This window comes from Loxodonta africana, chromosome 7, assembly GCF_030014295.1.
Source record: "Loxodonta africana isolate mLoxAfr1 chromosome 7, mLoxAfr1.hap2, whole genome shotgun sequence".
Lineage (NCBI taxonomy): Eukaryota > Metazoa > Chordata > Mammalia > Proboscidea > Elephantidae > Loxodonta > Loxodonta africana.
Genome location: NC_087348.1, coordinates 113,419,038 through 113,433,320, shown reverse-complemented (window position 1 = coordinate 113,433,320; position 14,283 = coordinate 113,419,038). Strand labels below are relative to the sequence as shown.

At 41.3% G+C, this 14,283-nt stretch overlaps 1 protein-coding gene across 1 annotated transcript in view; it reads right to left on the bottom strand.

Annotated features, from left to right (window-relative positions):
- Positions 1-14,283, bottom strand: part of HEPHL1 (hephaestin like 1) — a 109,657-nt gene that overhangs the window by 37,863 nt on the left and 57,511 nt on the right. Inside the window, exons 6-11 of the mRNA XM_064288828.1 lie at positions 12,503-12,671; positions 10,055-10,194; positions 9,594-9,725; positions 6,929-7,140; positions 1,862-2,012; positions 331-543 (exon numbers count right to left, since the gene is read on the bottom strand). Of these exons, the coding sequence (XP_064144898.1) occupies positions 331-543; positions 1,862-2,012; positions 6,929-7,140; positions 9,594-9,725; positions 10,055-10,194; positions 12,503-12,671 (1,017 nt within the window). The remainder of the gene's footprint in view (positions 1-330; positions 544-1,861; positions 2,013-6,928; positions 7,141-9,593; positions 9,726-10,054; positions 10,195-12,502; positions 12,672-14,283) is intronic.

Sequence of the window (14,283 nt, the reverse complement as noted above, 5' to 3'; positions counted from 1 at the left end):
GGTGGTGCTCAAACAGAGAATATCCTCTTCCTTGGAACTGAACTGTTCACAGATATAAATCAAGGGCATCCTCTAAGGATTTGTGTGGCAAGGCAGTTAGAAGCCTCCCATTCTGCTCTGTGTATGTTATTGTAGATGTTTCTCTTCTGTCCTTTACACTATGTATTTCAAGTGAAATCGTTAGAATGCTCTGATTTTAATCAAGATGATATCTCTTTCCACACCTGTCTGAACTGCCCAAATCCTACCAATTTTTTCTGGGGGAGAACTCTAAGAGGTTGTATCCCAAGGTAGGAGTTTGGTCACCTGTGCAGGACCCCCCAAGCTTACCTGCACGGTCTGGCTGCATAAATACCGTTGCGGAGGTGTGGGGGAATAGGGCCAGGGTGTCACGGTGAGTCCCTTGGAGGTGGATGGTGTTCCCTTGGAAATAAACTCCATGCATGTCGGTATCGGTGCCCATTCCAATCATATGCCAGGAGACTCGATCCTTTTTGCACATGGTTAGGCCTGGCTGGTTGCCATACATATAGCCATTAATAGCTAAGTGAAAGGAAAAACAGGGCCTACTTTAATTATGCTCACATACTGAAAACACATCATCTTGGTGAAAGATAGGGGTGTATGTGGGGTATATGGGGAGAGTGCAATTGCGTAAACTATTTACAGAAGATCCTTGTTATCAGATAGTAAATGGTACTGGGGAAAAGATACACAGCGAGTCCATTTAAAATTGTTTTTATTACTGTTAGGTCCTGTTTAGTCAGTTCCAACTCATAGGGACCCTATGACCAACAGAACAAAACACTGCCTGGTCTTGAGCCATCCTCAGAAACATTGTTGTGTTTGGGCCCATTGTCGTAGCCACTGTGTCAATCCATCGACTCTATGTTGAGGAGGCAGATCTTCCCCAGTGGTATTCTGAGTACCTTCCAATCTGAGGGGCTCATCTTCTAGCACTATATACCAGACAGTGTTCTGCTGCTATTCATGAGGTTTTCACTGGCCAATTTTTTTAGAAGTGGATCGCCAGGTCCTTCTTCCTAGTATGTCTCAGTCTGGAAGCTCCACTGAAACCTGTCCACCATGGGTGACCCTGCTGGTATTTGAAATACCGGTGGCATAGCTTCCAGCATCTCAGCAACACATAAGCCCCCACAGTACGACAAAATGACAGGCGAGTGGTGGATTTAAAATGGACACCAAAAACTATCATGAATAACGAAAATATACTAAAATTATGAATATAGTCTACTTATCAGTACTAAATCTAAGAATCAATCAGGAATACATCAGGTTGTTTCCAGTCATAATTTTTCTGAGTTAGTCACCACCATTGACAAGGTGGTTTGCTATTGCAACAACTGATACAAGACAGGGAGCAAGAATTAAGTAATTCCTCCCAAGTAAAGACCTGGGATCGGAGTGGCTAGTATTTCACAAATTACCACTTCAGGCAGTCACCCATACTACTTGATAAGAGATATATTGCTCCATAATGATTATCTCCAATTATCACCGAGTGTTACCAGACTTAATGATGTTAATGTGAACCCAAGGAAGGGTATTTTGTCCATTTTCTACATTTCGATGTAATGTGATCTTTGCAAGCTCAAACTTTATGTTGCTTCATCTCAGACTGAAAAAGTGTATTAGAAATATTAGTTAAGCTTCACAGTATCTCTGGGAGATAGGGACGTTTCACCATACCTTGTGAAGCTGAAGCCGTGAAGTAACTTACTACTCACGATCAAGAATAAATACCCAAGAAACAAAATTTAAGATATTTGTAACATTTCCCAAATATTTTCACTTCACATGCAATTAAGTCTTTCTTTTAGAGGAGGGTAGTTTTTCATACCATGCATTCGGTTGGATTTCACAAACTCTTTGTCCTCTTTGTCAACACTGAAATGATGCCAGATAAACTTCTGAATGTTTTCATCAAGATACCAGCTCAGATTCTCATCAAAGACTGTGAACAGGAGGTAAAATTCCTTGTCTATTCCTTTCTAAAGGAAGAAAGAAATGAATACATAAGAAGTGGAGCTTGCAGGAATTCTTAGCATTGCTTCGTTCTCAGAATTAACACAAAATGGGTTAGGATCATCACCATGTCGGTCTGTAAAGAGCATGATTCCGATGAATACATTCCACACCCAGGAAATTCATCTTTCTTAGAATATCCTTCCCCTCCCCACGTGACTTCCTCAGAGGAACTAAGACCCTGCTCAGTACTTCCTCATTTTTGGTATGCCTGTTATCAGGAGGTCATCATTGTCTTATTCTCCTTACCATGTCCTACGTGGTCTGGCCTGGCCCCCGTCTCGTCTCTCTCTCTGACTCCATCTCCTTGTGCTCACCTCAGCTCACTCCAGCCACCTTTGCTTTCCCACCAACACACCAACCTCACCCTTGCCTCAGGACATTTTCATGTGCCGTTCCCACTGCCCAGAAGGCTCTCCGCCTAGGTCTTGAGTGGCTCATTCCTTTACTTCATTCAGTTCTCTGTATAAATGTCACCTCCTCAAAGAGACCTTCCCCAACCACTGCCTCTAAAAGAGCTGTACACCCTCCATTCTGCCCAAAAACTCACTCTCTTTCCTTTACCCCGCTTTACTTTTCTTCATTGTACTTACCTCCATCTGAAATCATATTTTATTTATTAACTTCTATTTTTACAGGAAACCCTGTTGGTATAGTGGTTAAGAGCTATGGCTGCTAACCAACAAACAGGCCGGCAGTTAGAATCCACCAGGCACTCCTTGGAAACCATATGGGGCAGTTCTACTCTGTCCTATAAGGTCGCTATGAGTTGGAATTGACACGACGGCAATGAGTTTTTTTGGTTTTGGAGTTTTACTATTTTTCTCTCACTGCAGTGTAGGCTTCATGAGGGTAGAGACATTTTGTGTTCCTCTCTACATCCCCAGCTCCGAGAATAATGCCTGGCACTCAATAAATGTTTGTGTGTGAAATAATGAATTTATATCAATGATGAGACTTGGCTAAATTACGTCAATTTGAGTTGATGTTGGGGGGCCTATGGATTACTTCGCACTGTGCATATTCCTAACCAAGTTGATTTGAACGTATCTGACCACAGAACACCCTGAATTGCTGAAAAAAGTTTTTCTCCAAACCTGAACCAGAGAGGTGACTATGTTCTGTTCCTCAGTGTCTTCCTACCTTGACTTGTGCTCTATTCTGATCCACCCTCTATTCTATCCCACTGCCTGCCCCAGAGGGATCCTCAGCAATGCCATCTAACCTCATCTCTCTCCTCCTCAAACTGGCCAATCAATTTAAACTCTCAATGATCCAGTCCCCGGCACCTACTCAGCCTCATCTCTTGACTCTTCCCTCCTGGCACACTGACTGAAGCAAGACCAAGTTCCTTGCAACTCTCTGAACTTGCTGTGTTCTGCATGCCTCTGTCCTTTGTGCATGTATCTCCTCAACCTTGACAGTCTGCCACCCTTTCTCCTTGCAAACCCCTTGAGTTACCTCTGTGATGCTTTCCTAGCTCCTCATCGAAGATGTGGGTACTCCTGTTGTACCTTATGTATGTTTACATTATTGCTTTATTACATGTTTTAAAAGCAGTGGTTTAAGATCATGAGCCATGGAAAGAAATATTTTCAAAATAAAATAGAAAAAATTGGAAAAAAATAAGGGATCTCTCTCTCTCTATATATATATATTTAAAAAGCTCACGGGCAATGGCAGCAGGCAGACCTAGGTTTTGACGCCTGTTCTGCTTACCTGTGGTGATACCTGGGCAAATAATTCACCCTCTCTAAACCCTAATTCTCTCATTTGCAAATGAGCATAATACTTGTTCCCACCTCATGTTTTTTGTGAGGATTAAATTAGATAATACAGTAAAGCACTCAACGTAACACCTGGCAAATATTAAGCACTCAATTAATGTTAGCTGTTATTATTAGCCATGATTGCAATCGTCGATAGTGCAAGAATGAACCACAAAAGGAGGTGAGTTGGAGGATTTCATCACTTGAGGTATTTGGAGGATAGCTGGGGAGATAAGTCTATGAGGATGGGAAACTAGTCCAGGAAAAGGATGGAAGGAAAGTGACAGGGCCCTACGACCTGTGCATGGAAACTTCTGGGAGCAGACCACTCCCCTGGAGCATCTAAGCAACAGGTGGTGTCCGTAGCACAGAGCTATTTTGTAAACAGCATCTAAGTCAGTATGTTCTAGATTCCCACAGCAGCAGGTAACTGGGAGGTCTGAGCCCTAAACCATCACACAACTGAGTGTTTAAATGTGGATAAGCTAAGGTAAGAGAGTTTTGTGGATAAGATAAGTGAGTTTTGCAGATGAGATTGTACTGGAATTTTCAGTGTCTATTTCCTTTTTTTTTTTTTATTTTTATTTCCAGGCAACACATTTAATGTTTGAGTTATGTGTAATACAGCATCTTCTGTTAGGTAAACTTCTTAATATAACCTTCGGGATAAGAGTTTTCACCTTGTATTTCATATACTTAACTATAAATAATTACTGAGTGCCAACAGTGTACCAGGAATTGTTCTAGGAAATAAAGATAAGACAGACAAGGTCCCTGCTCCATGGTACTTACATTCTCTTAGGAGGAAACATACTACACACCTAGAAAGGTGAATGGGAATACAGCATAAGTGGGCAAGAGGGGGTGTGGTGAGAGATGATATAGGACAGGGCCAGCATGTAGAGTTCAGTCTGAGTATGCTAAGAATTCACTGGAGGGGTTTAAACAAAGAAGTGACTTGATCTTCTTTGCATTTAAAAAAAAGTCTCAGGCTTGCTGCCCTGTAATGAAATAGATCATGTGGGGGAAGGGAGGACGTGAAAGGCAGGCAACTAGACGCAACGTGTGGTCCTGGATTAAAGCCTACCCCAGAAAAACGATGTTTTTCTTTTGTCATAAAGTATGTATTAAAGAGTATTAATGAGACAATTAGCAAAAATTTGAAAGGAACTGTAGTTTAGATAATAGTACCGTATCAAGATTAGTTTCCTGACTTTGATCATTACATTGTGTTTGCGTCAGAGAGTATCCTTGTTTTTACGAAACACATACTGAAGAGACATCATGCCTGCAACTTAAACAGTGCAGGCGAAAGAAAAAAGAAAGAGACTAATAAAGCAAATGAGGTTAAATATTTATACTCAGGGGATCTGGGTGAAAAATATGGGACTATTGGGAATTCTTTGTAGTTTTTTTTGTAACTTTTCCATAAGTCTGAAATTATTTCAAAATGAAAAGTTGAAGACAGATATGGTTGCGTAGGTGGATGAATGAATGGCTGGATGGATCAATAGATGATGGAGAAGAGAGGCAGTGAATTTAACTGAATGACTATTGCGGTAGGTCATGCATGTTAGAAAACAGCCGTATATCATCTGGCCTTATTCAATGACATCCATCCATTAACAACCGAGGAGAATTTACACTTACTTGAAAGAGATGTAAACACCTCTCTCTGTGTTCATCTCTCCATCTGCCTAGAAAGAGGCCCATGTTTTTACCTGTAGAGGGCCTGAACATGGTAGGTGTTTCATAAGTATTTCTTGCCTTGAAAACAACTTTCCTTTTGCCCCAGTGGATTTCTTTCTCAATCAAATTCAAGATATGGGTGTCTCAGGTTAGTATTACTTTTTTAATGAATGTTGTTTAAGTAGATGGACCCTTAACAGTATAGGCTCAGGCAACTCCCACAGACTAGAAGATGTTCCTAGAAAACCTCAAAAATTACTATTAAGTGAATGGAACAGGGGCAAAATAAGAAATTCCTTGCAAAAGCTTTCCAGCAGTCAACCTCTTTGGCTCAAGTATTTCGCCTGAAGGCAGCAGGACAATGTATTGGAAAAAAGATAAAGTCGGATGCTCAAAGCCCTACGTTCTCCTGCTGACTTTCACAACTTATTAGGTGTTTCCTGACATAGCACACGAAGTCTTGGCACCTCAGTGTCCTCAGCTTTAAAGTAGGGGTAATCATTCTGCTTTGCCTTCTATAATCGTTGTTTTGTCAAGTACAGCATAAATAGTCATTCTTATTACACATACTCTATTGGGGACCCAGTCAGAGGACCAGGAACACACTAGCCTCCAGTAGTCATTCCAGGCTTGGTCCTTTGTGCAGGGACATGAAGATACTGTGTGTTTTTTAAACCTAGAAATTCCTCTGAGCTCAGAGATGAGCCCAAATACTATTAAACACTATAAAATATACCACCTAAAGAAAATTTCTTGCTATTTATGATTGGTGAAGTCCAAATGGTTAAATAACTGGATTTTCCTCTTTTTATCAATGTGTTTAATGTCATATAGACATAGCTTTAATACACTAATCAGTGCAACTAGCCAAGCTGCCAAGTTGAGACTTGCAAGAAATCATCCACATGGCTTTCTTATTCTTTTAGCGATAGTGATTATCTTCCAGTTTACAGTGCTCCTGAATTAGAGCTGTGGTTCTCAAGCTTGGCTGCACATTCAAATCCCCTGGGAAGTCTGACTTAATTGGTGTGGAGTGCCTGAATAAGACAATATTTTAAAAGTCCTCAGGCTGTTTAATGTGCAGGCAAGTTAGAGAAGCCTGTGTCCAAGAGGAAAGGATCCCAAGTAGCATTCCATGTAGATCTCGGAAGATTCCAGAATGAAAGCAATGCACAAGAAAGAGACCCACAGAATCCCAGTTACAACAAGCACAAACGGGGTTCCTGGGTTGACATTTATAACTTGGAAATTCGGATCTTAAATTTACAACCACAACAACAAACCATTCTGTAGAAGTCAATTTCAAGAGGAAAGAGGAGAAATCGATGTTTGTAACTGACTCTTCATCACTACCTAATCTCTGGCCATATTACTGACCTTTCCCACACACAATCTTGAGAACTTGGTGACATCTGATGGCCTACCTGTGTTCCATCAGCATTAAGAACGCCCTTCTTACAGACCAGCAGAGGCCCTACGAGGCCAGAGCTGGTATCCTTGATTGCCTCAACTGCTGAGAAGTAAAGATAGGTCAGACACGGGGGGTCAGCAGCTGTTGGGCTTACGCTTTCAGGCACCGTCCACCTATATGTGAAGGTTTCACCTGGCTTCACATGCGCCCCTGGTTTCAGAAACCCTAAGGAGGTAAATGAAACAATTACTCAAAGCAACAGCTAAGAACATTAAAGTTGTCAGACTAGGTCACCAGCTCTGATGATGATATATTTTGGATAAGGACAGTTGTTCTCTCTTATGTATCCTACCAGAGGAGGCCACTGTTTTATAAGAAGCTGAAATAAAAGGATGATCTTCTTCTTAGATTGCATACTATTTTTTACTCAAATATCAGGTTTGCCAAATACTAAAATATATTGCCAATTCAACAATTAAAGGTAAATACATAAAATACTATTGAGTGCCTTCTATGTGGAATATATTTTGCTTGGCCCTATAGAGGATTCCCAAAAAACTTCAGCAAGAACCCTATCTTTAAAGGGTTTGCAATCTAGGTGGGTGAACTAGGAAACAACCCGAATAACTACAAGCTGAAACCCACTGTCGCTGGGTCAGTTCTGACTCAGAATGACCCCATAGGGTTTCCAAGGCTGTAAATCTCAATGGAAGCAGACTGCCACATCTTTCTCCCAAGGAGCCACTGGTGGTTTTGAACCACCAACCTTTTGGTTAGCAGTTGATCACTTTAATCATTGTGCCTCCAGGGCTCCTAACTACAAGATAGAGGAGGTAAATGAATGACAAGGATTAAAAGGTGGCAAATGACAATCCAGGATGCAAACTCAGGTCTGCCTAATTCCAAAGTCTGCACTTAACCCCCACACTATATCACTGAATGAACACATTGAATCTCCCCTACTGGACTGAGGTCAGGGATTATTTCTACATCTCATCTGGTGCTTAGCAAAAAGGTGTTCAGTAAGTTTGTTGAGTTGAAAAATAGCAAAAACAGTTAAGGGGACTTCTAAGTCAATTGGCAAAATAATTCTATTATGAAAACATTCTGCATCCCACTTTGAAATGTGGCGTCTGGGGTCTTAAATGCTAACAAGCGGCCATCTAAGATGCATCAATCGGTCTCAACCCACCTGGATCAAAGGAGAATGAAGAACACCAAGGTCACACGATAACTATGAGCCCAAGAGACAGAAAGGGCCACGTGAACCAGAGACTTACATCATCCTGAGACCAGAAGAACTAAATGGTGCCCGGCCATAACCGATGACTGCCCTGACAGGGAGCACAACTGAGAACCCCTGAGGGAGCAGGAGATCAGTGGGATGCAGACCCCAAATTCTCATAAAAAGATCAGACTTAATGGTCTGACTGAGACTAGAGGAATCCCGGCAGTCATGGTCCCCAAGCCTTCTGTTGGCCCAGGACAGGAACCATTCCCGAAGACAACTCATCAGACATGGAAGGGACTGGACAATGGGTAGGAGAGAGATGCTGATGAGGAGTGAGCTACTTGTATCAGGTGGACACTTGAGACTGTGTTGGCATCTCCTGTCTGGAGGGGAGATAGGAGGGTAGAGAGGGTTAGAAACTGGCAAAATTGTCACGAAAGGAGAGACTGGAAGGGCTGCCTCATTAGGGGGAGAGTAAGTGGGAGTATGGAGTAAGGTGTATATAAGCTTATACGTGACAGACTGACTTGATATGTAAACGTTCACTTAAAGTTCAATAAAAATTATTTGAAAAAAAAGAAAAAGCAAACATTTTGGATGTTACTGGTGTTCTTTCTGCGCACACACACACAAAAGTCATTCTGAGCATTTTGATCTATGGCATGAAAGAGAGCAGGTACAGGGGAAGTTGTGCAGCAAGGTACAGATTGGGGAAAGGGAATTCTACCTCCATTCCTTCCTTCTCTGTCCCCTCACCATCAAGACACAACCTGCTCTGGACTAGGCCTGGACTCACACTTGGGTATGAGGAAGTATCCCTGGCAGCCAGGATGTCTTTAGCAGTGAGGTGGGAAGGGTACCAAGAAGACCAGACGTTTCCCAGGAGGAGTATCATGAATGGAAATATAATTCCTGCTGCCACTGAGATAAAGTCACCTTTCTTACATGCAGAGCCTATGCTAACTACTCTGTGGTGGAGGGAAGCCATATATTTGTTCTGAATAAATCTTTATTGATAGATATGGAAAAAAAGACTATTTAAAATTTTGGTGTTAAAAAACATTGGTAATCAGATTCCTCCTCAGCCTTCACCCACAGACTCTCATGCAACCTTCAGGAGAAATGTTCTCCATCTTAGAGGAGTGGAAGTGACGGTAAAAGTAGCTCATTTTGAGATTTACTACATTATTGGGAGAGGGAAAGGAATTTTCCTTTCCTGTGGGCCAGACCCTGTCCCGAATTCTCTCCATCTCTCCCCAAAGCCCTGTTAGCTGGTTATTATTACCTGCATTTGATAAGAATAAGGTTCAGAAGGTTTAAATAATTGCCTAAACTCACAGAGCTGGTAAGTGAAGAAACCAGAATTTGAGTCAGGTCTGTCTCATTCTAAGTCCTCTGCTCACTCATCAGTATCCTGTTTCCTTCCCACACCCAGGCTGAGACTTACCATCTATGTTTGGGGCTGCATCCGCTGCTTTGTCATAGATCACACCATGGGGCAAAATGCTGTACACCCTGTCTGCTTTGTTTGCAAAGGTCACTAACAGGGTATCACCCACCTCTGCCTTGATGACCGGGCCTAAAAAAAAAAAAAGAGAAGAGGATGATAAGACACAGAAAGGAGTGAAAAGGAGCAGGAGAAGAAGATCATTCTACGTAGAGGTATATAAACCAAAAAAAACCAAACTGATTGCTGTCGAGTTGATTCCAACTCATAGTGACCCTATAGGACAGGGTAGAACTGCCCCATAGAGTTTCCAAGGAGTGTCTGGTGGATTTGAACTGCTGACCCTTTGGTTAGCAGCCATAGCACTTAACCACTATCCCACCAGGGTTTCCTGGGTAGGTGTACATACCCAGCTAAAATATCTCCCCTGATTCAGAACATGAGAAATGGTTTTACAGTACCAAGAATTCCAAGATGGTCTTTTGCCTCAGAGAGTTTCTTTCTTCGTGTAAAAGTTGCATCAATATACTCGACATAGTGAACCTTCCAATATTTTCCTCCTATTTTGCTGTCCCCTTGTGTGAAGTAGGGTTCAGAGTCACTGCAGAAAGACATGGGAAGCTGACTGAGAATACTTCTTCACATATCCACTAATTGCCTTAATTGTGGAGCTTCATTTCATGATCTTTAACCCACTCACCCACCTATCCTCCCAAAAAGACTGCACAGGCTTCAAGCAAGTACTCAGGAAGAGTCAGCCAGCCTGAAAAGTCTTCAAAAGCTGAATGATGCCCAAGCTCATTTCTCTCTTAGCTATTGTATTTTCTTCCCCAGAGGTCCAACAACCAAAGAAGACACAGGTAAACTCCTTACTTAACAATATTGGAGTCCCAGAATGGTGTCCTACAAAGTAACAAAGGGTTAACTGGTTTCTTTGCAGAATAAACATCCCTGTATCTCTTGCTTATGTCAATATGAATAGTCTCTGCATTTAGTAAGCTCTTTGATATCTGGCGTGATTGAGGAATGGAGTGTCTAGTTAATCAAATAGTTTAATTAATGAGAGTTATCATGTAAGTTATATATATGAAATTTCCAAGTTGTGAAAAACAATAATATAAATTCTAATACTGTCTCTATATGATCTTATTTCTGTCAATAGTAACATCACTCTCCCAGTCACACAGACATAGAACTGTCTTTGTTTTTTATTTCTGCTTCTCCCTCTTATCTTGCTCATCCTTACTTTGTAACTTTCTTTTGCATCCTTCCATCTTTTCTTTTCCTTTTGTTTTCCCACTGCCACAACCCTAGTTGTACCACCTTGTGTTTGAACCATTATTTGACCCTCCTTCTCTATCTCGACAGCACTGGGGTGGGGGGGTTCTCTATCTCACACTGAGTCATGCTTTTTTTTTTTCCTCAGCAAACAAGTACTACAAGATTAATCTTCCCAAAAGGTGATTTTCATTGTCATTAACTTGCTCCAAAATCTTCGCTTGCTTCCAGCTGCCAATCAGATAAAGTGCAAATTCCTTAGTATAGGATTAAAGGACTTCTGCAATCAGTATCCAATTAACTTTATTCCAATTCTCTTCCTATTGTTCTACACAAACGCCTATTCCCTTATGAAAATCCTCCGCTCCAGTCATTCAGATCTAATCGCCCTCCCCTACACAACAGATGCACTGCATTACTTCCTGCATCTAAAATCCTCCTCCCTTCACAATTCACTTACATAGACATAAATTCTATCATCCTTCGAGACCCTGCTTAAATTCCACTTCCTCTATAAAGTCTTCTCTGGTTATCTTATCTCACTCTGAATGCCTGGGGAACTCCCTGGCTGAGCCACTGGTAGAAAAATGAATGAATAAATGTATGAAATTCACAGTGAAACAAACAAAGGGTTTCTAATCATTCAACACAACAAGAATTTTTTAAACATTCCCCCATGTATAAAAAGGACAATAAGATAATAGCAATGATTCCTGGTATGGCACTGTACTTTTTTTTAATGCTTTCATAGATATCATCGCCTCTGATTCCTTCATCACAAGTCACAAGAGTCTACACCCACTTAATGCATTGTTAGATTTAATTTGACAAACGCTATGTGCTGGGTTAGAAACCCTGGTGCATAGTGGTTAAGTGCTACAGCTGCTAACCAAAAGATCGGCAGTTCAAATCCACCTGGTGCTCCTTGGGAACTCTATGGGGCAGTTCTACTCTGTCCTGTAGGGTCACTATGAGTCAGAATCAACTCGACAGCAATGGGTAATAGATAATGTGCTATGGGATCAGAGAAAGAAAATGATTACTTACGACTCATGGGGCCATTAGAGGTTTCATTTAAGAGGTGACATGGGGATCAAGGTTTAAAGGATAAATGGCATTTTACTGGACAGGGAGGGAAAGAACATTTTGGGTAGAGTGGGCATAATTTACATCAGGATGCCCTTGAACAACAAAAAAAGGGTGACCTTCCTTGGCCAGTTCACCTTCATTGAAAGAGAGTTCTGTTTTACTCTCTCGTCCAGACTGTCTGCTCCATATGTACAAAGGCCTCATCTTATTTTCTGTCAGCTTAGATTTCCCATGGCATTTAGCACTGTAGTTTTCACATTACAGGTGCCCAAGAAATGTTAGCCTAATGAATAAATGAATGAATTAATTAATCTAGTCCTTTGATTTAGCCAGCATGTCATGAAGGAATAAATACTCTGACAACTCTCAGTGGTACTTATACTACGGGGCTAAGAACTGCCTAAGTGATGTCATTATGAAACCCATGAAGCATGTACCCATCACAGCAGTACCTAGAATACAAATGAGGTCACAAGGAAAAGCCTACCAGATGCCTCTCTTACAGGAAGCTTAAAAACACCAGCTAAGAGTAGACCGCTTACCTGCCAGAGGCATTTAGGGGAAGGCCACTGAATTTGTTGTAGCCTTGAGGACCATAATCCCAAAGAATTTTTTCAGCAGCAATAAAGTAGTGCCTCTGTTGACCCTTCATCTTTGGGTGGGAGAAAACGCTGTTGCAGGTACCAACATTGTATTGCCCCAGCATACCAGCTGCAGAACATGGGAAAGCCATAAATGAAGATATAAATGCTCACAAAAGGAAGACATTATACAGGAAAACACTGGTAGATTTGACTTCATGAATGTGTAAAATTTTTGTACAGAATGTGTAAAACTTTTGTATAGAAAACAGGACCATAAACAAAGTTAAAGTAAAGGATAAATGACAAGGTGGAGGAGGGAGAAGCATTTGTAACACATCTGACAAAGAGATTAATGTATAAATCATTCTTAAAAACAAGGGGGAAAAAATGTAAATCTCTCAATAGAAAATGGGCAAGAAAACAAAATCCAAACCCATTTCCATCAAGTCAATTCCAACTTATAGCGACCCTATAGGACGGCACTGGGTTTTTGGGTTGGGACAGAGTAGAACTACCCCACAGGGTTTCCAAGCAGCAGCTGGTGGATTAGAACTACTGAACTTTTGGTTACCAGTCATAGCTCTTAACAACCGTGCCATCAGGGCTCCACTGTGAAAAATCATAACCAATATCATGGAACAATTTGTATAAAAATTGTTAAATGGGAACCTAATTTGCCGTGTAAACTTTTACCTAACACACAATAAACTATTTTTTAAAGGGTTCACAAAATAAATACAATTGGGCCATAAAAAATGAAAAAAGCTTAATTAAAATGACACTGTTGCTTACTTGGGGCCCTGGTAGTGCAGTGATTTTAAGAGCTCCGCTGCTAACAAAAAGGTTAGCAGTTCGAATCCACCAGGCACTCCTTGGAAACGCTTGGGGCAGTTCTACTCTGTCCTACAGGGTCGCTATGAGTCAGAATCGATAGCAATGGATTTGGTTTGGTTGCTCACTTATCAGATTGGTAAAGATTAGAAAGACCGGTCACTCCCAGTGTTGGTAGACGAATCGGGAAAGGGCATGCTCATACACTGTGGATGGAAGACTAACAATTTCTAAGGGAAGATTTGGCAATATATGTCAAAAGCTTTTAAAGAAAAAATCAAATTCTTTGAACCAGGAGTTCCAAATCTAGAACTTTTCCTAAGGAAATGTTCAGACAAAAATGCAAAAATATCCTCTTTTTAAAGTTTTTTTTTTTTTTTTGTTCTTTAGATGAAGGTTTAGAGAGCAAACTAGTTTCTCATTAAACAATTAATACACATATCGTTTTGTGATATTGGTTGCCAACCCCACAACATGCCAACACTCTCCCCTTCTCAACCTTGGGTTCCCCATTACCAGCTTTTCTGTCCCCTCTTGCCTTCTAATCCTTGCCCCTGGGCTGGTGTGCACATTTAGCCTTGTTTTGTTTTATGGGCCTGTCTAATCTTTGGCTGAAGGGTGAACCCCAGGAGTGACATCATTACTGAGTTATAAGGGTGTCCAGGAGCCATAGTCTTGGGGTTTCTCCAGTCTCTGTCAGACCAGTAAGTCTGGTCTTTTTTCTTTCTGGGAGTTAGAATTTTGTCCAACATTTTCCGCCACCTCTGTCTGGGACCCTCTATTGTGATCCCTGTCAGCAGTCGGTGCTGGTATCCAGGCACGATCTAGTTGTGCTAGACTCAGTTTGGTGGATGCTGTGGTAGTTGTGGTCCATTAGTCCTTTGGATAAATCTTTCCCTTGTGTCTTG